The sequence below is a fragment of the Chelon labrosus genome (genome assembly GCF_963514085.1).
Source record: "Chelon labrosus genome assembly, chromosome: 5".
Lineage (NCBI taxonomy): Eukaryota > Metazoa > Chordata > Actinopteri > Mugiliformes > Mugilidae > Chelon > Chelon labrosus.
In genome coordinates this window covers 15,952,679-15,975,112 of record NC_140341.1, presented here as the reverse complement: position 1 = coordinate 15,975,112, position 22,434 = coordinate 15,952,679, and the positions used below count along the sequence as shown (strand labels likewise).

The 22,434-nt window shown below is 40.5% G+C and overlaps 1 protein-coding gene across 1 annotated transcript; it reads right to left on the bottom strand.

Annotated features, from left to right (window-relative positions):
- Positions 1 to 9,346: 9,346 nt before the first annotated feature.
- cog3 (component of oligomeric golgi complex 3) lies at positions 9,347 to 21,242 on the bottom strand. Its single transcript, XM_084544335.1, has 23 exons — positions 20,947 to 21,242; positions 20,513 to 20,659; positions 20,354 to 20,415; positions 19,792 to 19,957; positions 18,693 to 18,767; positions 18,244 to 18,336; positions 17,814 to 17,939; positions 17,623 to 17,703; positions 17,478 to 17,521; positions 17,233 to 17,359; positions 16,524 to 16,615; positions 16,067 to 16,206; positions 14,857 to 15,017; positions 13,825 to 13,933; positions 13,613 to 13,731; positions 13,394 to 13,483; positions 12,631 to 12,751; positions 12,254 to 12,342; positions 11,992 to 12,126; positions 11,532 to 11,607; positions 11,254 to 11,381; positions 10,519 to 10,617; positions 9,347 to 10,365 (listed from the first exon to the last, which is right to left on the bottom strand). The coding sequence occupies exons 1-23, from the start codon at positions 21,145 to 21,147 to the stop codon at positions 10,336 to 10,338; spliced, it is 2,511 nt and encodes an 836-aa protein (XP_084400461.1). The 5' UTR covers positions 21,148 to 21,242; the 3' UTR covers positions 9,347 to 10,335.
- Between the last annotated feature and the right edge of the window lie 1,192 nt (positions 21,243 to 22,434).

Sequence of the window (22,434 nt, the reverse complement as noted above, 5' to 3'; positions counted from 1 at the left end):
GAGGTTAAACTTTAGGGGGATATGTGTTTTATTACTCCCAAGCACAGGCTAGCTGTTTGCTTTGTTTAGTCTTTAAAGGAGCAGCTTGTACAATTTAGTGACATCTAGTGGTGAATTTGCATATTGCAACTCCCTTTTCAAATGTGTTGGAGAAACTTTATCGTAAAAAAAAAAAAAAAATCATCAGCATTTGATGTGTCCATTCTGGGCAACCATAGAAACAAGGCAGTGCAACATGACAGACTCCGAGGAACAGGATCCACACCCTATACGGATATGAAGGGCTCGTTCTAGGCTAAAAAAGACAAAAACAAGACAAAACCTAACAATGAGTAGTTATGGGTGATTATACACCGATGAAAGTATAATTATAAATACTACATTTATCTTCTGCTCACAGATGCCCCTAAATCCTACACCATGGACCTTCAATCTAAGCAAAAAGCAGCTGATATGCCCTATATTTAGCTGATTAAACAAAAACGAACAATTATAAATAACACTGTATTCCATGCACTGGCCAATTTTTGAGATTCTGGCCCTATTTTGCTTCCGTAACATGTCCACATTCAGACTGGGGGAAGGACGACATCCAAAATACACGTTCACATGTTTAATCTACTACTGCTTCTACTGGAAATATATGCAAATTACCCCATAGTTAATTAGATGAGCCCCAATTTGCATATTTAAACACAACATGTTGCCTACGTGTAATACAAAAAAAAAATAAAAATAAATAATGTCTGAATGTAAGTAATCAGCTGGGGATGTTTCACATTAGTTAAAAAAATTACGGTTTTTCTGAAGTGTCTTTTTGTAGACAATTTTTGAAGTTTTTGTATCTTCACCAACAAATGGTTTCTTGAGAGACTTTTTTTTCGACCAGCTATATCATTAATCTCTGAAGTGTGTCCAAAGGTTGAATCTGACCCCTTGTGGAGGTCTCTGCTTCAGAGAGACTGGAGATTTAAGAAGGCGGTGGAACTGGTTGTGTTTTGACCCCCATGTACGTAACCTTCGTTTCAAGCTTCTCACTATTACCCAGGGGCCACACATCACCATGCACATACACTCAAAAGAACGCGTGTATGCCACTTTTGCACATCAGGAAAACACTGTGCGCTCCAGCGTGGGGTCAAAGCTGGAGGTAGGTAATGATAAATGCACTTCAAATTGAGCATGCTGTGATTTAATGTGTTGCTCTTATGTAGCACATGACAAATATAGGAGCCTCCGTGGTAAAGTTTGTGCAGCAAATTACCGCAGCCATTAATGATAATCAGTATGTGCCCTGGAAAAAAATAGAATACATTTGAAAAAGGGACAATGTGTTGTTTCTCTCTTAATATAGCTAATTTGTCCGGAGGGCCAAGAGAGGCCAGGACAAGGCGTTCTGGAGAGATATATAATGAAGAGCAGAGATTTGTTCTCTCTGCTTGGCCAGATAAAGACCTGTGTGTCCTGCCATTCCGCAAATATGCGCATTATGCAACATTACAGATTCATTGCCCAGATGCAGAAGCTTAGCAAACAAATGAGGGAGAAGAAGTCACCCGAAAAGATAAAGGCCCATGTAAATTAAGTTGGAACGGCAGTGCCAAAGTTTACAACAATGTGTTATTTTAATCCTCTGGAGTATCTACTGCTCATTGTCACTCACAGTTATAATCAGCCTGCAAAGAGTTGTGAGCTTTGTAGAAGAAAAAAGATTCACGGTTCACTTGTTGTGATAATGCACATGTTTCAGTGAACACCCGAAATAAGTTCATATGAGAAAATAAAAAGATATCTTTGGGAGGAATGCCAGCTTGTTGAATAAAGACCAAAAATGTGTTGAAATATGGGTAATCATTGTTCCTCTGACATCTTGACCAAGACCATAGGCATTTAAGGGGAGCAAAGTTAATATTTAGATCACTTGTAGCTAATTCTCATCAATTTCCTGAAACAACTCCACCTCTCATCTCCAAATAACACCCTACCTTCCCCTTATTTAACTAGGGGTGACTTGCCATTTACAGTATATTAAATATATAGTGTGTTACCATTCAGTTGGACACAATCACAGCACCAACCTGAAGTAATTACCAAGGTTTTCTTAAGGATTTCAGACTCAACCAAACATGTGATCATGTGGGAACTCACGTTGCCTTGGGAAGAAAATATGGAGGAAAGTGAGCAAATGCCACAAGCTCATGAAGGAGTGCAGAAACCATGACTGGCCGACTCGCTGTGACGCCATCGAGGTGGGCTACCGAGGCTTCTCGGGTCGGTCTCTCTGCAAGACTCTGATGGTGCTGGGAGTGACTGGAGCAGAAAAAAAAAGGTGAGCCATACAGTCCATCACTGAAACCGCAAGGTGGGTTTGGATTACGAGGGGAGACCCGTGGCTTGTTGCTGCTGGGATGCAAGCCGGGACTTGATCAACCTTTGCAAGTTCAACTGAGTGTGGGGGTCGGATAGTGAAAGATCTGAAACCCCTGATGACTGCAGGAACATTACTGATTCATCACACAGAGATGTATCTTAAAACCAAACCTTGAATAAAAATGGCATGGACTAAGGAGGTACGTGTCAGAGACAATGCTTCGGGGCTCCAAAACTTCCCAATAATCATTTGAAGATATATGGTCCATGCAATTCAGTGTTTAATTGGTCTTGTTTTCTAGTCTGTTAGAATTTCTTTCATATTGATAACAAAAAAGAAACAACTGTACGTTGAACTTTCATAAATAATTATTTTCCAGTCAGTTTCCTCCGTTACTCTAACGATATTTGTTCTTCTCTACCAGAAGTTTGGCGCTTTTGTTCTCCTCTGTTAGATATTCTTGAAAGGGGTAAAGGAACACGTATCAACACGAATCCCTCACATTCTTGTGATAAATAAACCATCTTTGCAGGATCCTTTAATAATATAAATCAGATACATCATGAAGAACATAACACAGGCCTTTCGGTCTCGATACATATTCATCAAAAGGTTCCTGCGCATGTATACTGATAGATTTAGACAGATCCGTCTGAAACCCATTTCAATGGATTTCCAATTCACTTGCAGCTTAATTTACTCCACTGCAACCAGCCTAGTCTTCTGGTCAGTTGCAGGCTTTGGTAGCGATTTATTTCCATTATCAACTTTCTATATATGGCGCCTGGGACACTGTTAATTAGGCGTTATTCCCAGACCTTTAAATTATACAGCCACTGAGTGTATAGCTGATTTAGACTCACACTTCTATGGGACTTGCAGATTTTTGAGAACACACTCCTGGGATGGGAATATTTTATCCGCTTCTCTTGCTTTCACTCAGTCAAATTTACATTTGCACGAGAATAACAAAGTGCAGTATTTCCAGAGTAGGTTCCCAGAGCTTTGCAAAAAACTGTATATTATTATATTTTCAAAAGACAACAAATTACTATTACTTTAGTAGCACTAAAATATAACCAAGTACACGCCTATGCAGCATCATTAAAAGTGTCAATGATTTAAAATTGTACTCTTAGTTTTGTGCGCGTTTGATCTTTTAGGGTCGTTTTAGTCGTTTTTAATTATACATAAGATATAATTGCCTTCGCTTGAACTTTAATATCATACGATTATATACACTTGCACGGTTTTTGCTGAAAGTAGGTTGTTTGGTTGCCGTGGATTTCGTCTGTTTTTTGTTTTCTGTGTCTTCATGTAATCCCACACTTATTGAGATCAGGACTCTGTGTGGGCCATACCATCTGTTGCAGGGTTCATTGTTCTTCTTCTCTACCGTGGATGGTTCTTTATGTCTCTTTATGGCTGTATGCTCGTGCTCACTGTCAGGCTATAGAATAGATTGGGAGCCAATCAAACGCCTCTGTGATGGCACTCTTTGATAGATAAGAATCTAAACACCTAAAGAGCTCTGTACTGTATACAGTACATGCATTAAATACTGTGTGCAGCGCTGCAGAATAATGGCTGTGGTAAGTACTACAGAAGAAAAGATATCAAATAAAAGAGGGGGTGGATTTTATTTTTTTCAACTACACTTTCCTCTCTTTGTATTACGTCTGCTGAAGATATGGTTACTTACCTTTCTATGGTTGCTATGGTACACTAGTAGGAGCAAAGCATGCTGCTTTTATATAACTGTTTTTGTATCTCATTCTTCTTTGTGGATTCTCTGCTCAACCCCTTTTCAAAAAAAAAAAAAAAAAAAAAAGTCAAGGATATCACGAAGATGATGCAAACACCTGACTATTCGGGCAAATCAACTGAGATGGATTCAACAACAAATGCTGGTTTTGTAGACAACATGAAACTAAAGGAGGTCAGACTAAAAAAAAGAAAAAACATATATATAAAAAATCTAGCCTGCGTCAGATGAAGTCACGTTTCACCAAAAGAAACACTGCAAACACACTGTGTCTGTTGATCTGTAGCAAGTTTAGTTTGAATAGCCACGCAAGGCTGCTCAGTTTTAACGCAACCATGTAAATAAATCTAGCTTCAACAAACTGACACCTGTTTACTTGAAGCGAAAATAATTGAACATTATGTTTACGCCTTTCTGCATCCCCACCAGCCTTTCAGTGGCAGTGCAAGTGTCTCTGGGCGGTGCACAGGCTTGATTACCTTGTAATCAAAGCCACCCTTGTTAACATGCGGATACAAGACGGGAGACACGAAGGAGTCACCACTCTCAACTCAACTCTGATGTCTTGTCTACACCTTATGTCACGCCAGCTCATGACAAGTATCAGAAGTCCCATAAATAATTCTTAAAGCTGGCGTGTGGGACTTTCACATGTAAATGAATGTTCATTACATTCAAGCCCATGCCAAACATGCTCACGCATCCTTGATAGAGCCTGTCAAAGGCTGGTATATCAGAGTTCTAACTCTAGGTAGCCAGGAGTATGACAAAGCTAACGGCAGCATCTGAGGAAAGGATTACAGCCTGGAAAAAGAAAGCGATCAAAAAGAGGGCGAGGACAAATCCAGAATACCACAGGGGTGGCTTTTGGTTTCTTGTCAATCGAGAGCACTAGAAGAGGAAAACAAAAATTCTCTGCCGCAGCTTTAATGCAGAGAAGTCGCATTGGATTAGATTGTAATGTACTGGTGTTTGAATACGTAACAATCCATGCACTTGTCAGGAGAGTTGTCACCAGAATCGGCGTTGGTGCACACAGACTGGAGATGGGAGAACGAGAGCAGTGTCTTCACATTTCATTCTTAAGAGTCTCTGACCTTGGTTGTTGAATGACTGAGATTATTTTATTCATAATCTGTAGACAACAATCAAATGACTGAACCACAAAGATCTGAGGCTGCTATTTGACCATGTAAGTGTGTTTCAGTAGGGGTGTATGTCACGGAGAATGAATAAGTTATTTCGGCTTTCTGAATTACAGCAATGTTATGTCCTTGCTAGGACACCAAGAGGGTAGAAGAGACTATTTTTTTTTTTATATTATTAAACCCCTTTACATTTGTAATGCACTTTTAGAGAAGCCTGTGAAATGGTGAATAGACACAATTAGCATATATGAAGCTCTCTCTGTGTGTTTTAGAGATAATTTTCCTATTGCCCAAGAAATGCTGGATTTGGGTTTTCACAGCCTTGTCTATCCTTGTCACAGTGTAAGTTTTATCTTGTGAAAGACGGTATGACATGGTATCCAGAGACATGGAGTTTCACCGTTTTGATTTATTCATGAAGCGCGAGTTAAAGAACCTCAAAGAATTTAATAAATTATGAAGTGCCTTTGTTTTTTCTCCTCAGAGTCTTCCTAAAAACATGAAGTCTGACTTGGAGATATCCCCAGATAATGAAGTGTTGGATTTGCTCAGCAAGGAAACTCCCCGAACTCCTGCAGGCTGCCAAGGATAAACTGAAGAGTCTTTAACAAATCTGGACAAGGTACGGAAGAAGCTGCCACTTTCAAACTGCTCCTTTTCCTCTTCCTCTTTTCATTTACGGAACATGCAATTAGTCTGCATTTGTTTTGTATCCAAACTGTCACTGCTGCTGCTTCTTTTATAACGTGTCAGACTTTGACTGTTTCTGAATGCCTCATTAACTGCAGGAATATTTAGATGCTATGCATTTCCAACCGAGCGTCGCTTCGCGGGGGAGAGAGTAAAGAAAGAATTAAAAGCATCCAGTCCGATAATGTTTTCAGATCCCAGCCTCAAGTGGATCAGAGGCGATGCTCCAGACTGTGTTGAACATTTGCTGTGAGTGCTGCCAGCAGTTGAAGGAACCCCCAGAGACCAGCGATCAGATAGCCGACAGTGTTGACCCAAAAGAGGTGAGAGACAAAGTGTGCTGCTAAAACCACAGTTAATATGGTGACACAGTCATGTTCAATAAAAACCGAGTGAACTCAAAAAAAGTGCGATATTGCTCATTCTCACTAGCTACAGTGTGTAGGAGTTGGAGGCATCATGGAAACCCACCAACATCTCAGAACTGAACCGCTGTTCAGCAGACGACTGTTCAGCAATTACCGGAAATGTTTACTTGCCGTTATTGCTGCACAAGGGTGTCACACCAGATACCGAAAACAAGGGTTCAAATGCATTTGCAACTCGCAGATTTGTAAAGTGGTACATTTCTTGCATAAATAAATGCACAAGTATAGTATTTATCTTTCATTTGATTGATTTGGTTCTTTGTCTGCTTTCAAGACTTCAAAATCCGCTGATGCTTTGAATCGTTATTATGCAGAAATGCAGAAATTCCTGAGAGGCACAAAAACTTTTCAGCAGCTATAACCCTGTGTGCCTCAATTTAAGTGGTTTGCCATTCCTCTCCAACATTTCTAAATAGTAATTTTGAGCAGTGCGGTTTCAATACTTGCACCGCAGCTCAGGAGATAGTAATGTGTTGGTTTGTTAACCACTTTGATTCAGGCTGAAATGTCTCCAGGAGATAAGCTTAAGGGCTTTTGAAGATCCTGACTGTCATTAAACTGCATGCAGATATCCACTGGGCAGACCGGACTAATCCTAATGACTCTGGAACCAAAAGGCAGGTTAAATTTGTTATCTCATATTTTAGTTTGAGGCAAAAATACCAGCAAAACTAATCATATTCCAATCAACCTTAGCTGTAGTTCAAACACTGGAGCTGGGGAATATGTTCAAAATTGTATGTGTGCAACATTTAGCTCAAAGCGTTTGAGAGCATCAGCCGCTCAATTTTTTTGGGAGATTGCAAATTCATCCGTTCAATAGCAAGTGGTTCGGGATAAGCAACCACGGCGGAATTGACAGACTCAAATCTTGCCTATCAGGCTACAACCTTTCAGTCACACTGAATTTTCCAAACATCCAACCTGTCGAAAGCACAAGAAGGAAAAATCACGAGGAGCCCAGATGTTGGAGTCTGAAACCAGTTTGACCATCTGATTATTTATCGCTTTGGTTCTTACATCACTCCTGAGAAACACTTTTCTATCTGAATTATTAAAGTATGTCAGTAACCCCTATTGAAGCAAACTGAGTCCAGACAGACGGCTTACAAAAACAAAATATATGCTTTAAATCCTGATTAACTTTAAAATTAGGACATTAGCTTCGTTAGCAGACGAGTGATAATAACTAAAGGTGAATAAATAATGACTGCATGTGTGCTTGAAATTTCTTCAGTGAAAATAGATGGAAGATATCAAGAGACTTTGCCGAAGGGTGTAGCGGTTATCACTACAGAAACTGTGACTAATGGGAACCCAGCGATGCAGACAGATCAAAAGGTCAGAATTGTCAGTGTATATTGCTGGCTTCCACCATTAAATGTTTTTTTTTTTCTCCTTCAAATTAAATGTCTGTGCTATTGAATCTGTGACGCTACATTTTTCCACGACACACCGCACGATGAAAGGTTTGGAGTCCAAAGGGGGTTCAGATCGTCAGACAGAAAAAAAAAAAGCAGATTACACACACCATCGACCACAGGCGGATATCTCACGCAGATCAAATTTGCTTTTCCTTTCCTTTTGTTTGGCCGTGTCCTGACACCTTTAACTACATCGCGGGACACAAACAAAGTACATGCCACAGCACATAATCGACTCTCAGATGCTGCCTCGACTGCCAGGGAGGAAGCTTCATTCCCTGAAATAGAAATCATGGACAACAGAAAAGAAAATGTGATTCCAGTGTAAAAAAACAAAAAACAAATGCTGGATTATAGGTACCATCCAATGTTTTTTACGACTTACGGTTTATGCGCTATAGAATATCCCACATTACTCTACGCTACAGCAGTTTAAAGCAGCAGCACATCTGGAAAAGGGCAGATTTGGCATCCTTTAAGGCGAATCTGACAATTTACTGACAAGACATCAATTCAACTTGATGTTTGACTGTTCATCTCAATCATACTTGAAATCTATGTAAGGGGGGAAGGCTGCTATTCTGCAGACTGGATTCGCGTGATGGTCCTGGAAGACAAACCTCGTTACCACGAAAACGTCTCTACTGGTTAGGAGTGACGGTTTCATCGGTAGTAATACTTCATACCGTAAATATAATTGGCATAAAATCTGCATTTTATTTTATAATTAAAATCTATTTTATTATCTACAGCTCCCTGTAGCAGCATTTTTGAGATTAGTTTTTCAATTATTGACTAAATTGGCAGGATACAGAATTGACAGAGTATCTTGGTGAGACAATAAAACCCTGAGGGGCTTATTGTTCTCAAGCTGCTTGTCTTTATTAGTGTGAATCTGACTTCGTGGGAGGGCACCTACCGCGGTGACATAAGAGAATTTAAGGAACAGTGGAGCTTGCTAGACAATAGGCATCATGTTCCCTGCCCTCCCCCTGCCTGACACATTCAATCCCGAGAGCACATCCGCATCACTTTCACCTCTGAACAGTACAGCTTTAAGCAGGGGCACAACTTAAGTAAGTTACTGATGTCGGTGGCATTAACACACATTCGTAGCAGCAACAGAAACACAAGAGATGGGGCAAATTTAATCATCCATTTTACTCTGCGTTTCCTTGCTGTCGCTGATGAATCGCTGCAGAGGTTTGACACTGGCAGGGCCTGACATGCTTCAACAGTGTCTGCATCAGAAGAGCGCAGAGATCAATGTCCAGCTCGAGAACCTCCAGTCCCTCATCGCCTATCAAAAGACTGTCAGTCCAAAGAAGGTCAAGCCCCGGCAAAGCCTCATCTCACAGATGGGAAGACGGCAGCTGCCAGTGAAACAGCAACGGTCTGCCAAGAAGACCCCCTAAAGCTGAGGATGTCCTTGAATGGCAGGTTCTCATTTGTGTGTTCCGACTGCAGCGGATCCCTGGATTTGAATTCGATTTTTGGAAATAAAACCAAAAAGCCTTAGCAACCTTTTTTTTCTTTTTTAATCAGAATGTCCATAAATAGTATACCTGTACACATCATTTTACATGGGACACACCAAAGCAAGAGTCAATGGTCTGTTATTTTGCCAGAGTATGTTTGTTTCAATCAACCCAGTCGTAAAAGAAAAAAGTATAAAACATAATCTTTCAATCGCTCTTCTTTTTTTTTCTTTTTTCTATTTTTTTTACACATTTGCAACGGGAAAACATTTGCAAAGAGACGGTGGATGAATTTCAGAAAAAAGCGGCTGTGTGGATTTTGTCAGAAGGGAGAGCCTTCAGGACCCGAGACACCCTGTCACAGGTCATCACTGGGCTTTAATGAGCGCGTTACAAAGACATTTTTTAAAATAGAGGAATAAAATATTTTGCAGCGTTTTTCTCTCGTCGCCCTTCCAAACCTCTCAGGGGACTCTAGGCGATGCAGACCCCTTTACTGCCCATTAGCTACCTGGCTGATGAGGAGCAACAGTTTAGTGCTTCTTTTTTGTGCACCTCAAGTGTGCTTGTGTGAACTCCCCCCTCACCCCTCACCCCCCGAGCCTCACATAGTGTGCCAATTCCTTTTATCCTAAACCATTTGGTGTTAATAGAGATGCAACTATGAACACAAATCCACCCTGGCCGAAAATGGAATTCTCCTACGTGAAAGCAACCGTAACCACACCACCACAAACAAAATGATCAAGTCAGAACCCCAAAGAAGTTACTCTCCGCCTCCCATTTGTTGTTGCAGACTTCACTGAATACCTGAAACTCTTCATACTTGTAGCGCTGTTGAAAAATCTTTGGCCTTGTGCAGGATTTTTTATTTTTCCTTCAGTTCAGAGTTCCTGGTCCAGCATGTAGCTCAGGTGTGTTTTTCTTTTTTTCTCTCTAGTCATCTTGCTTACTCAACCTCACGGCTCCTGGTCATGGCTGGAATTGCAGCATCATACTTCTATCCGGAGGGCGTTCACCACAACTGAACATTACTTATTCACAGACAGCAGCAGGTTGATCTGAAAGAGAGCCGTGGAAAATGATGAGCGCTTATTGTGCTTTGGCCGGTATATGTTATTTAATGTTTATTCGAAGTTGCTCTCAGCAGCTTTGGACGCTACAGGAGTGTTATTAAAATGACGGCGTGCCCCTTTAGGCTCTCAGTGCTATACCTGCTCCATAGATGGGCATGCAATGATTTGAAGGTCTTCTCCGCTGTATTCCTCCTGAAGCAAGGCGTGCAGTCTTTGGAATATCTGCTGGATGTTATTCTGTTGGAAAGAAAAAAAGCCATCCTATTACCGAGCGCTGGAAGGAAATTAATACTGCATTTCCATCTGGCCTATGTCCCCTCACTATCTTGTTTCCATGTCAACCACAAAATTTTGTTTCTCTCTCCCATTCAGGCTCACCTGGGACCTTGATGAACAGTACACAGGCAGCACAAAGATTTCTCTATTAGAGTTCAATCACGCTGACAATTTACCGCTAAAGGCACAACCTCTGAGCCAAATTTAAACAAAGGCACCCAGTGAGCACATTTCAGATATAGGTTTGAAAACTCGCCCAAATTTCACAGACAGACCTTTCCCTACAGTATCCCAACGTTCTCTGATTAATAGATTTATGTCAAAGATGAGCTCCGACTCTGCAAGACGTTTGTTTACATGGTAGCATAAGCAAACACCTCAGTACAAAAGCGACAGTAGCGACTCTACGGTGCATAGAAGATAAATGAAAAGGCTCCGAGTTTAGATCTTCAGTGATATGTGTGCATAAGGATTGCAACAACAAGGTGTCCGCACTTTGAAAAACGGATAATTGGTTTCTTTTGAGGTTTAACAATGACTTAAAAAGAAAGTGAGCCACACAGCGCATCGCTACACCCTAGCTTTTCTGCCACCCACCCGGACAGGCTTGAAAAGGATGAACTCCGTGTCTCTGTTGGCTAGGTACAAGGACATGCTCTGTAAAGTGCTTGGCAGCTTGCTCTTCATCACCCGGTAGGTAGCCATCACTATATCGTTGATCTTTGCTGAAAAGAGGGAGGAAAAAAAAATATTACCAAAAAAAAAAAAAAAAAAAAACAAAAAAAAAAAGCATTGACGTGCCCTCTAGCTTCTGCCGTACAGGTTTTGATGAATTACACTATGATGCTTGTGGCGGTTCCTGAGACAAATCTTACCTGGCTGGGCCCAAGGTTGCTGAGACAGACTGTACGTGGGACCACCTTGGATAGCCATAGTTTTGAGAGCCGCAACCTGAATGCAGACAAACAAGAACATTACAATTCGGGGGAAAAAAATGTTTTGAGATGTAATAAGACATGCAAAAAAGCACAAGACACTGTGCTTTCACTTCAGCCAATTCAGCTTTGTCTAGAATTAGTAGTAGTAGTAGTAGAAAGCTAAGTGTAGTGGGCAGAAAAGAGCAAAGGCGGTCAGTACTAACAACCAGCACCTGAATCACACATCCTCAAAGAAAAACAACCTTTTTATCTTCACTTGTCAGTTACAATCAGTGATATGTGAATAAGCAAATTATATTTTTTAAAAAGATTTTTAAAAGGTAAACGCAGAAAAAAATGAAGGTCAGGACGAGCCGCCACTGCCTGAGGCTAAGTATGCCTCCGCTCTAACAGTTACCTTGGTGAGAAACTCCTCAAGGTTCCCCACAAAGATCTGAGTCTGCTGCTGGATAAACTGCTCACAGCTGAACTTCAGGTGTCGGTCCACATCCTTCTTTGAGTCAATGTAGTGCTCCTTTATCTCTGGTGTTCCCTGGGGGCCACAGAGGAAAGGGGTTTTAGCACTAGCGAGTGGTTTCCCTTAGGCTGGGAGCTATCAAAGTACATAAAATGTATGGTATGTGTAGTTTAAAGGAAAAGGTGAAGAGAAAAAACGCTACCTCCAACAGGAATTCAAGTATGGCGTTGTGACTGTTGAGTCTGAAGAATTTGGGAACAGCCTTGGGGTTGAGGATTTTGAAGGCAGCATCTTAACACAAAGCAGAGAGGAGATTAAATCTGGACTGGTGTAGAATTAGAGTGCCCTCTAGTGCTGCAAAGTTTAACATGTCCTTGACTGAGATGGGGGCGATGGGAGGAGCGACTCTGCCCTGTGAGCCATCGGTTAATGTACATTATGGTGTTGGATTACAATTTCCACATTAATTGTTGCCACCGGTGCATGTGATAGGCACAAGTTGCTTAATGAGCATGAAAATGTAATGACTGGCTTTATGAAGCTGAACGCCAATGTTCCCTCCACCTTTAATTATCTTACCTCGTGTTTTTTTCAGGTCCAGTGAGATTTCCTTGATGGCAAAATCAGTGTGAAATGGGGCAATCTGTTCACGCATTATCAGCAGGTGCTTGATCAGGAAAAGTTGCCCGTCTATTTGTGTCTACGGAAAGCGAAAGCACACTGTTAAATCCACTCTGCAGGCTGCCAACCCAAAAGGGCATCTGCTGAGTAGCCAAACTACAGAGAACAAAAAAAAAAAAAAGCACAGGCTCTGTGACGATAAGGAAATACGTCTAATTAATAACTGCTGATTAACCATAGCCAGAAAGGGACGTGTTACTGTGACAAATAAGGCAGCTGAAATCATTTATTGCTCAGCTAGAGGCCAAAACGTTGGAAGAAGATGTCGTCATCAACGCGGGAGGAGGGCACGTATCCTCTGAGATTGATGCGGCCGCTGCTGCTGCTTTAATTTGAAGTGTTAGGTTGAAGCGGGCCAGTTAGCACAGATATTGACAGCAAATCTGAAGGTGAGAGAAGCCCGTAAATAGAGAATGGTGTGCTGAACACTCTGTAGAGAGTAATAAAGCATGTATTAAAATAAATTTTAAATGACATCCCTGCTGCTTTAGCTGAGGATCCTGTAGCCTGAACGATTTCTTTTTCTTTTTCAAAGAGGGAACAGATCTTATTTAAGATCTTAAAAGAAAGGCACTTTTCTGGCTATTTTGATAATAATACATTTTTGAACAGTCTGGAAGAGAGACACAACCACAGTCTTTACTTAACCAAGAGTGCCAACCTTGTTTTTAAGGATGATATCAGATGCTTTAAGCAGCGACTGGATGCAGGCAGATAAGGCTTCTTGAGATAAACCCTGGAAGACCGCTCTCTGCAAACAGACCAAAAAAAACAAAACAAGAAAACACACGAATAAGGAACGGAAAAGTGGTAAAACTTTGTCCTCCACGTCTCGCCGCTCGTACGATAAATTAGCCACCAAGAAAAACTGTAAACTCACATCTATGCACCTGTAGAGCTTGGACAGACAAACAAGTGTTCGCCTGACAGTAGGGTACCACATGCCGTGCAGATCAGCGGGAGACACAGACGTTTGTAGGCGAGACGCTTCCACGCCGCCTGCATTCGTCGCACAAAGGAGAAGACGCCATCAGGCAAATGACAATAACACCAAACACAAAAAAGCAACTGTCAAAATCTGGAAACACAAACCGGCATTACTGTTTCTTCTACCGTCGGGATCTTCAAGCTCTACATCAGAAAACACGGGGCCTTGTGACGCCTGCTTCATCTGCTCTTCCTTCAAGCTCTGAGCGATTTTCTATTGACGACATGAAAAGTAAAAGAGTCGGCAGAGAGGAAAGACAATATTAAGATTCTGGGAAGTCGTGTCTTTTTTTCCCCGTTATTGCTTCAACAGGTTTACGAACTTATAAAACAAGTTTGTTTACAGCAAAACAGTCAGATCTGAAGAAATATCAAGAGCATCGAGGAGATTAAGATTAAGAAAATAGATGCAACACGTTGAAAAAGCTGTTAAATATAGGTTAAGACTCAAAGGCATATTTAACAACATATGCAGATATTCACAAGACCAAAGAGCTTCCGCGGCTGCAAATTAGCATAATTCAGCTTAAAACATAACAACTTTTTTATGGAGCTGCGGAAAGAACGTGTTAGATGTTGGAAAGATGCTTTTTTTTTTTCTTCTGCTACAGAAGAAGTCTACAAGTCTTTGAAAGCTTAACATAAAATAAAATGAAAAAAAAAAAAGTCAAAAGAGGCAGACAAAAAAAAAACATATATAAAGAAATGCTGGAGAATATGCCTGCATTGTCAGGGTGTTTTGGAGAACGTAGTGTGTATGTACAACACATTTAAGAGCTTTAAATATATTAGTCCAGACCAGACTCTGGCATATTCAATAACATGTGCAGACATTCACAAGACCAAAGGACTCCTGAGGATTAAATTCACACTTAAAGCGTTGAGCGTTTTCAAGGACCTGCAGAGTGTTTGAAATGCTGTGGTTGAAAACATTGCCATGGGAACATTTGATGGCCACTTTAACATCCATTTATGATATTTTACCGACTAAAAAATTATCAGCTTATAAGAAATATCCAGGTTATATCCAGGTTGACATGTATAGTATGTAACTGTGACACAAACAACAGCGTTTGTAGTTTGGCAATATATTAAATAAAAAGCCTATATACCTATATATCAGCATACACGACTTACCTCCATCATCTCCAGTTTTTCAGGGTAGGCCAGATCTCCCGGAGCTGGGTTGTAACCCGAGATGTCAGTCTGGATGTAAATGTGAGTCCTGTAGACCAGCCTCTCCTGAACATCCTCCAGCATCTGCTTCACTAATACATCAAAGGCCCCCAGCTGCGCAGCTACATAAAAGCACACAGAGGTCGGTTTACAGCTCAACCAATAGTTTGTGGCGAATACATTCAGCACATACAAGCCCTTTAGGGTCACGACTATACACTTGTATATTCTGTACGTGATGTGCAAGGATGTCGAATATGATGGGAAATCAAGGGATTCGGTGCCACGAAAACATCCTTGACCTCAATCTTTTCAGAAACAAATATTGTGCTGCCTTTCTTTTTTCCAAAGTTTCATTGGAGGTTGTCTTGCTGCGCTTGCTCTACCAACGGGAAAGCAACAGGAAACATGTCTCATTGTGTGGTTGTCCATAAATATACATAACGTGTTATTTCGGATGAACTTAATACATACACATAGTTCAGGCATAACATTATGACCACTGACAGGAGAAGTAAATAACATTCACCATCTTGTGATAATACAATATTCTGCTGGGAAACTTTTGGACCTGACATCCATGTGGATGTTACTTAGACATGAAGCACCCACCTAGACCAGATCAGGCACCCCCACCCCATAGCAATGACACTCCTTGATGGCAGCAGCCATCCCCAGCAGGATGCAGTCTGACGCAGGCACACACACAAAAACGGTTTAGGAACAACTAAAAAAAACATGAAGAACAGCACAAGGTGTTGACCTGGCCTCTAAATTCACTAGATCCCAAACAGATCAAGCATCTGTGGGATGTTCCACAGAGGCCCCTCCCCTCAACCCATTAACCCCCACTAACAACATTCTGTTGCCAGGCACCACAGGACAACCTCAGAAGGCCCATGTCCATTCTCTGATGAGTCAAAATTGATTTGGAGGCACAAGGGAGACCTACACAATATTAGGAAGGTGGTCATAATGTTATGCCTGATTATCCCAGTATTTCTGAAATACTTCCTCCGTCTCAGGTGCTTTATCACTTTGTTTTGTCCAAACTTATGCATATCTATTACCGAGCTCCAACAACTCTGCACAGCTGCAACCTCATAACTCAATTCTAACCACACACATGCCATAGGAGAAGCTCTGCTGAGAACAACAACCTCTGACCTACCATTGTTTTGAACGTGGTCCTCCAGCATCTCATTCTTGAGGATGCTGCAGAGCTCGGACAGGGTCTCCAGGTGGATGATGTGGATGATGAGAGGCCGGAGGACATCATACAGTGACAGACACAACTTCTCTAGCAGCTCACTGCATTGAGATAAAAGTGATTTCAATGCTTTATGGAGCTGAGAGACTAAACAAAATCGGATTAAATTGTATTCAAGTTAAAGAATAAAGGAAACAAACCAAAAAAACACGCTCTTAGATAGTTATACTACTGCCCATAGTGTGAGAATTGGTATTTCCAACACGAGTAAACACAATAAAAAAATAAAAAAATTGGCTGTTGTGTATTTCAAAATGTCACATCCCTAACAAGCACAGTGTGCTTATATAAGTGCAGCAAGACGACGGCTCTCTGTGTGTTCTAAGATCATGTTACCAGCGAGGCGGGTGCCACTCACTCTAGTTTAGGTGTAGGTTTGGAGAAGAACTCGTTGTACAGCTGGTGCTCATCCTGGCACACATGAACCATGAAGGCACAGCCACTGCGTACCTGCACAAATGCACATAAAAAAAAAAAAGCTGCAGAGCCAGCAAATACTTCCCCAACATGAATGATGCAGGCGCCTATTACAGCAATCATTAAAGAGGTGCAAAGCCTTTGATTAAAAGAACGATCTGGACAGGTGTCATTAAGTTTCATTGCAGAATTCTGACCTTTAATTACAGCTTCAAGCCAATTAGTGCGAAGTATAAAATGCTACAAGCTCATCAAAATATAGTATTGGTGCAAAAAAATGGAATAGATTTCTCTGAAGTATCACATTAAAAAATAAAATATAATATTTTGCCATTAATTATTCTGCCAACCTTTAGGTGTATTAGATTTTCAAAAAGGAGACGAGTGAAATAACTCACAGTTTTATAGATGACTGAAACTAACAGCACCCAGTCTCTGCGCGGCAATTCAATTGCGAACAAAACAGGAGAAATCGCCTGCTGTACACAATCTCAGCTTGTGCTCATTTATCATGTGCACAGCTTTGTGTCTCTACCAAACACTGCAGCAAAATGCCCCAGAGGGCCCACGCTGTCCATTCTCTGCAAGCTCAAATGTCACCTTACTCTATTCTAAAGGGCAGCTGCAGCTTTGAACTAGTCGTGCCTTACCAGGGCGCAGTGGTCTTTGCTGTTTTGGTTGGTCAGGTCAGAAATGGTGGATGTAATGCAGGGGCTGAGGAGTTGCTGTCTCTGGTCAAGATAGCACTGATGGACTTCATCTAAGAGCTGATGGTATCTGCTCAATATGAAGAGAGATGAGTTCATTTAGCACAAGAGCTGCGGGAAAATATATTGATAGAACGGACCATATGCTGCTGCTGCTTTGTTGTGGGAGAAAAAAAAAAAACACTCACTCTGGAATCTTCGCCGCTCGCTGCTCAATCTGTTCAATCAGTGACTACAGGGGGAAAAAAAGTCAGTAATAAAAACAACTAAATAATAGCTGCAGAATTATTATTTGCATAAATTTAGCCTGCAACAAACAAGCGTTATACTCACTCTAACTTTCGGTGCAGCCGCTCTGAACTTAACATAGTAAAGTGTAAAGGCGTTGTCTGCGTTAGTTAAACCCATCGGGTCCTGGAGGAGACAAGAAGAAATAAAACCAAACATTATTATCGGCCTCACCACATACGGCGTGTCTCTATTCATAGTCGTTTGTTAGAAAGAGATATTTGACATCTTCTCACCCTTTTTGTTAACTGGCTGGTGAGACTCTGCATAGTGTTCACAATGTGGATCTTCATGAAGTGCATAGCTTTAGAGAGGCATTGTTTAAACTTGGTCAAATAAACCGGGTAGTCCTTGAAACTGGGCTGTAATCAACAGAGATTGCCAAGTGTTAGACAGCTTTGAAAGACATGCATATAATGTATTAAAAGAGTAGCACAATTCCGCTGTAACTACAGGTCACCGACCCGGTTTCAATTACCAATTTAAAATAAAAAAACTAAACACAAAACTCTTACAAACTCAAAATATGAATCAACTACACACAAAGGCATTAAACACTTTTACTGGCTGCAAACATGTTCCACCACTGATTTCTCTGCCTCTATTCACCGTTGCAAAAGAGGCTGCATTGCCAAAATTCATCATTTAAAAGCTCAAACTACTTACGTGTGAAGAAACATATTCAATGCAGTCGTCCAATTTGGACAGCATCGGTATGAAGCCTTCGCTATTTACAGACAAGGTTGGTGAGTTCAGTTTCTGCAAAGAAAAACTCAGGTTTGAAGCAATTCTACACACGGAAACACTGTCTGTTGATCTCTATAATCAAAACATATTTTACAAGTCAGCATGGTCACAAACATGCTGCTTTTACTTTGAAATAAGAAAAAAAAAACTCTACTTAGAAACTTATTTGTGATTTGATTTATAGAAATATGCTCTAAATGTAGCTGGCATCCAAGCTCTTTAGAAATGTTCTTAATCTAAGACACTGCTGCCCAAGCCTTAAGAATAACTACAATTACAGTATATCTGATTAACTGGCATAAAGCTTACAGTGCATACTTTTAGTTATCAGTTCCTCCAAGATCTACACAATAAGAAACCCAGCCTACCGTGTTTATGGTCTCCAACTCGTTAAAATATGATAGTTTCTGCTGTATGCTCTCGGCCAGGTCAACAAGCTCTGACTGTTAAGGGAGAAAACAACAAACCACAGTTAAATCAATGTGGCATGGCGGTTTAATTTCAGTTCAGTTCAAGCTCCTGACAAATTTGCAAATATATGCGAGAAGCTATCCACAGGAGTTGGGAAAAAAATCAAGAGAAGGGCTGCATTAATACGTTATGTAATATGCCACAGGAGGTGAAAACAACAGTAGTGCTGTCAAATATTTAAAAAACATATATGTTCAATTAATTCAATTATGCATTCAAATATAACAGCCCTGCACTAAAGCTTTTCTTCGTGAAGGTTGTGCTATTTTCCAGCTGCTAAAAGTAAAAATAAGAGCTGTTGATTTAACTATGTTTCATACTGGAAGCTGCGGTTGCCATGTTTCTGTTATATTCATAACCCCGTCAGTGGGCTAGGCTACACGATAGAAACACTTTTCTGTTTAATTAAACCCAGTTTGGCAGCACCACAAACTGCATCCTCCAAAATTATCAAACAGTTGAATTACCATCTTTCTTACACTGTTTCAACATAAACTGAACATTATAAGACATTAAGAAGGATTTACTGCAGGACTGGTGTCTGGTGGTGTACCTAATATTTTGCCAAGTGAGTACAGACCTGATATTAAGTCTTAAAAAAAAAAGCAGTGTTATTAAACAAGGAACAATAAGTATATTTCCCTCGAGATGAAACAGAAATTCATTAAGCTTCTTTCCCTAGCTTATTCATTGTTCAATATCTATTCCGTCAGCAAAGACGTTTAAACTTTTGAAAAGTGTTGATTCAAACAAAACTGAGCTGAACTGAACTATAGCATACAACTTCATCTTTTGAACTGTTCATCTATCAGGTAAGTTCTGATCACACAAGCAGAACAACCACTTCTTGCTTTTGGTGGCAGTGCTCACAAATAGTAAACAATCTAATAAGTGTTACCTTTACTGTAAGAAAAAAAATAATATTTTTGTGAATCACATTTGCACAGATCAGCCATCTGCTTGTCAATAAAGCTCTTAGGACGGCATGCACCTTACCTGTTCTTTCAGGAGCTGCTCACAGGCCTCATGCAGGGCTCCGGTTTTATTGGACACAAACAGATATTGTTTCTGAAGGGAGTCCAAGTGCTCAAGGGCTGCACTGACGTCTTTCAGAATAGCATCGCACTGCTCCTGGTAGCAGTAAAGATCGTCTCTGGTGTTTCTAAAGGAGCGGAGCAGCAGAGACGTTATACATCCATCTGATTTCCAAAACAAATGACACAGAGAGGCTACCTACTAGTTAGACATAGCAGAGTAAAGCATTCATTTATGGTTTCACATTGCAAACGAAACTGTTGATGTACTGTTCTCTGGTGGATAACAATCTGGATCAACACCTTAAAGAGGGATGTTTTGGGAGATATTTAGCATGAGCTGTCAAAGGCGAAACACCTGCTGTGACATCCCAATTCAGAGATGTGGGTAATTCTCAAATATGGGTCAAGTGTTGTAGTGTGTTTCTGATTTCAAGACCAACTTCCTCTGAACAACCACCCAACAACAAACACAGAATGACAACATAATCTATGGTAAAGCAAATAGTGTAAGATTTTAGCACCTGTATTTTGCGTTCTCATCCTGGTCCATGTTTGCCTGTAACTTGGCAAACCAGGCAAAAAACTGCAAGACAACACGGCATTACATTACAATCATGCATCTTATTTTGCTGTGAGTCTGACTGGCTGCAGCACTGTTCACTGCTGACAATGACAGTCACCTGCTGTGCAGTTTCTATCCTGTCATTTTGCATTTCCAGCATCTGGAAACCCTTGAGCAACACGTCCTCTGTTGACGCGGGCACAGTGGCTGTGAACGGGGACTGCAAGGATCGAGACGACAGGCTGCACAGGTCTTCAATGGGCAACTGCAAAACAAAACAGGGCTCCTGTTTCTTTAGACTGAATGAGCCTTCATTAGGAGCTAAGTAGCTGGATAGCTTAACTTAGCAAGGCTAAGCACACATGCAACCCTTCTGAATAACCCTCACAATGACATTCCGTTATAAATTAACTTTTTTACAAGCTTAACAAAGTAGATACGTCAATAATTCACACGTCGGTAGTTTTTTACAATTAGTTAACCCCACTTGCGTTTAGAAAGTAAGTTAGCAACCCTGCTAGCTAGCTAGCTGACTCCAGAGTCTCATCTCACCTCTGATGGCACAGACAGCGTTTCAGATGCAGCTCGGATCTCCAGGACCGAGTCCATCTGTTTCTCCGAGAGGGGAGCCGTGGCATCGGTGCGGCGATCCCATAACGCCAGTTTCTCCCTGGTTTCCTTATCTGTTAGGTCCAGCAGGGACTGTTCTGTGGACGCCATCGTCACTTTAGACAGCAACAACGTCAGCAGCATAGACTGTAGGTACTTCCTGTTCCGGGAGTGTGGGCGGGGCTTGACGAAGTGAAAGATCAGTTGAGTTTAACTCTGGTGTAACTGCCAGATCGCAAAAATACTTTCATCGTGTATATGTATTAAACTTGATATCAGCAGTATTATAAACAACATTTTTATTTTCTCCCGCTTTAAAAAGAATAAAGTCGTGTTATTAAAAGGAATGAGGAAAAAAGAGTTACGTAGTTCTTGTCCTGCGACATGTCTGAATTTAACGCCTTCTTTGTATTAAATGTTGTTGTTTTTTATGATTTATGGGTTCCTTTATTTTACTTTATTGAATATATTTTGTTTAATTTAATTTCTTTTTTGTAGATTTCCTTCATAACTTTCATTTTCCTTCATTTTAATTTATCTTTCTTCTCATTTCTTATTTTTTTATGGTATTATATGGTAAAGTATGCAGGTTATCATAGCAAAATATATTAAAGTGTAAAAATTGATTTAGGGGGCTTAAAAAAAAATGTGTGCTTAAAAAAGTTTCATGATGTTTTCTATGCTTTGTGTATCATAACCATAAAGGGTTTTGCGAAGCAGTAGCTAAACCGAGTTAATTATCCTTCTGTTTATTGCGGTATTAGTTGAAGTGGGACTTATATTTTATTCTCTACTTGCCTTAAGCTTTTTTTTTTTTTTACCTCAGATACTGCCTCTATTGTTGCTTCAGACGAAGTCCATAATAGCGTTATGACAAAGCAAACAGCACAAGACAAATAGACCAAAGGCCACCCATGGCAAATTGATTTTATAGGGTGTGACAGATATGTTATCTAGATGAACATTAATCTATCCAAAAATAAAAAAAATAATCCAGCAGGTGGAGCCCTGGGGAGCATTTAAATACTCTAAACTGAGATTTGTGGCTTATTCCGCAGAGTTACTGTTGCACTCGAAAACTTAAAGGAGAGTTTTCTTGTCTCCAAACAGACAGAGACTTAAATATAACAGCCAGAAGCCAACTCAAGTACGTCTGTCTTTGCTTAGTCATGTAGAAGACAGACAACAAATAGTTTGTTCAGATGTGGCTTTCATGCCCTAACATGTTTTCTACTTCTTAATGGCAAGCAGATACTGATTATGTGTACATGTCCTATGAAAAACATCTTATTTCTTACCCATACTTATGTTTATAGCACCACACACCAAAGACAAATTCCTTGTATATGTGACGATACGTGGCAATTAACCCCAATATGTATAAAAAGTGTTAAATGATAATCTTACTATTTAACAGAGGTATCCTGAACT

Bases quoted from the DNA above. Each gene is read 5' to 3' on its own strand.
- cog3 (XM_084544335.1), bottom strand. From the start codon at position 21,147: ATGCTGCTGACGTTGTTGCTGTCTAAAGTGACGATGGCGTCCACAGAA. The intron at 13,934-14,856 runs GTAAGTCGTGTA...TGTCGTCAATAG, and splicing joins AAAAACTGGAGATGATGGAG to AAAATCGCTCAGAGCTTGAA. The intron at 13,732-13,824 runs GTTTGTGTTTCC...CGACGAATGCAG, and splicing joins TAGAAGAAACAGTAATGCCG to GCGGCGTGGAAGCGTCTCGC.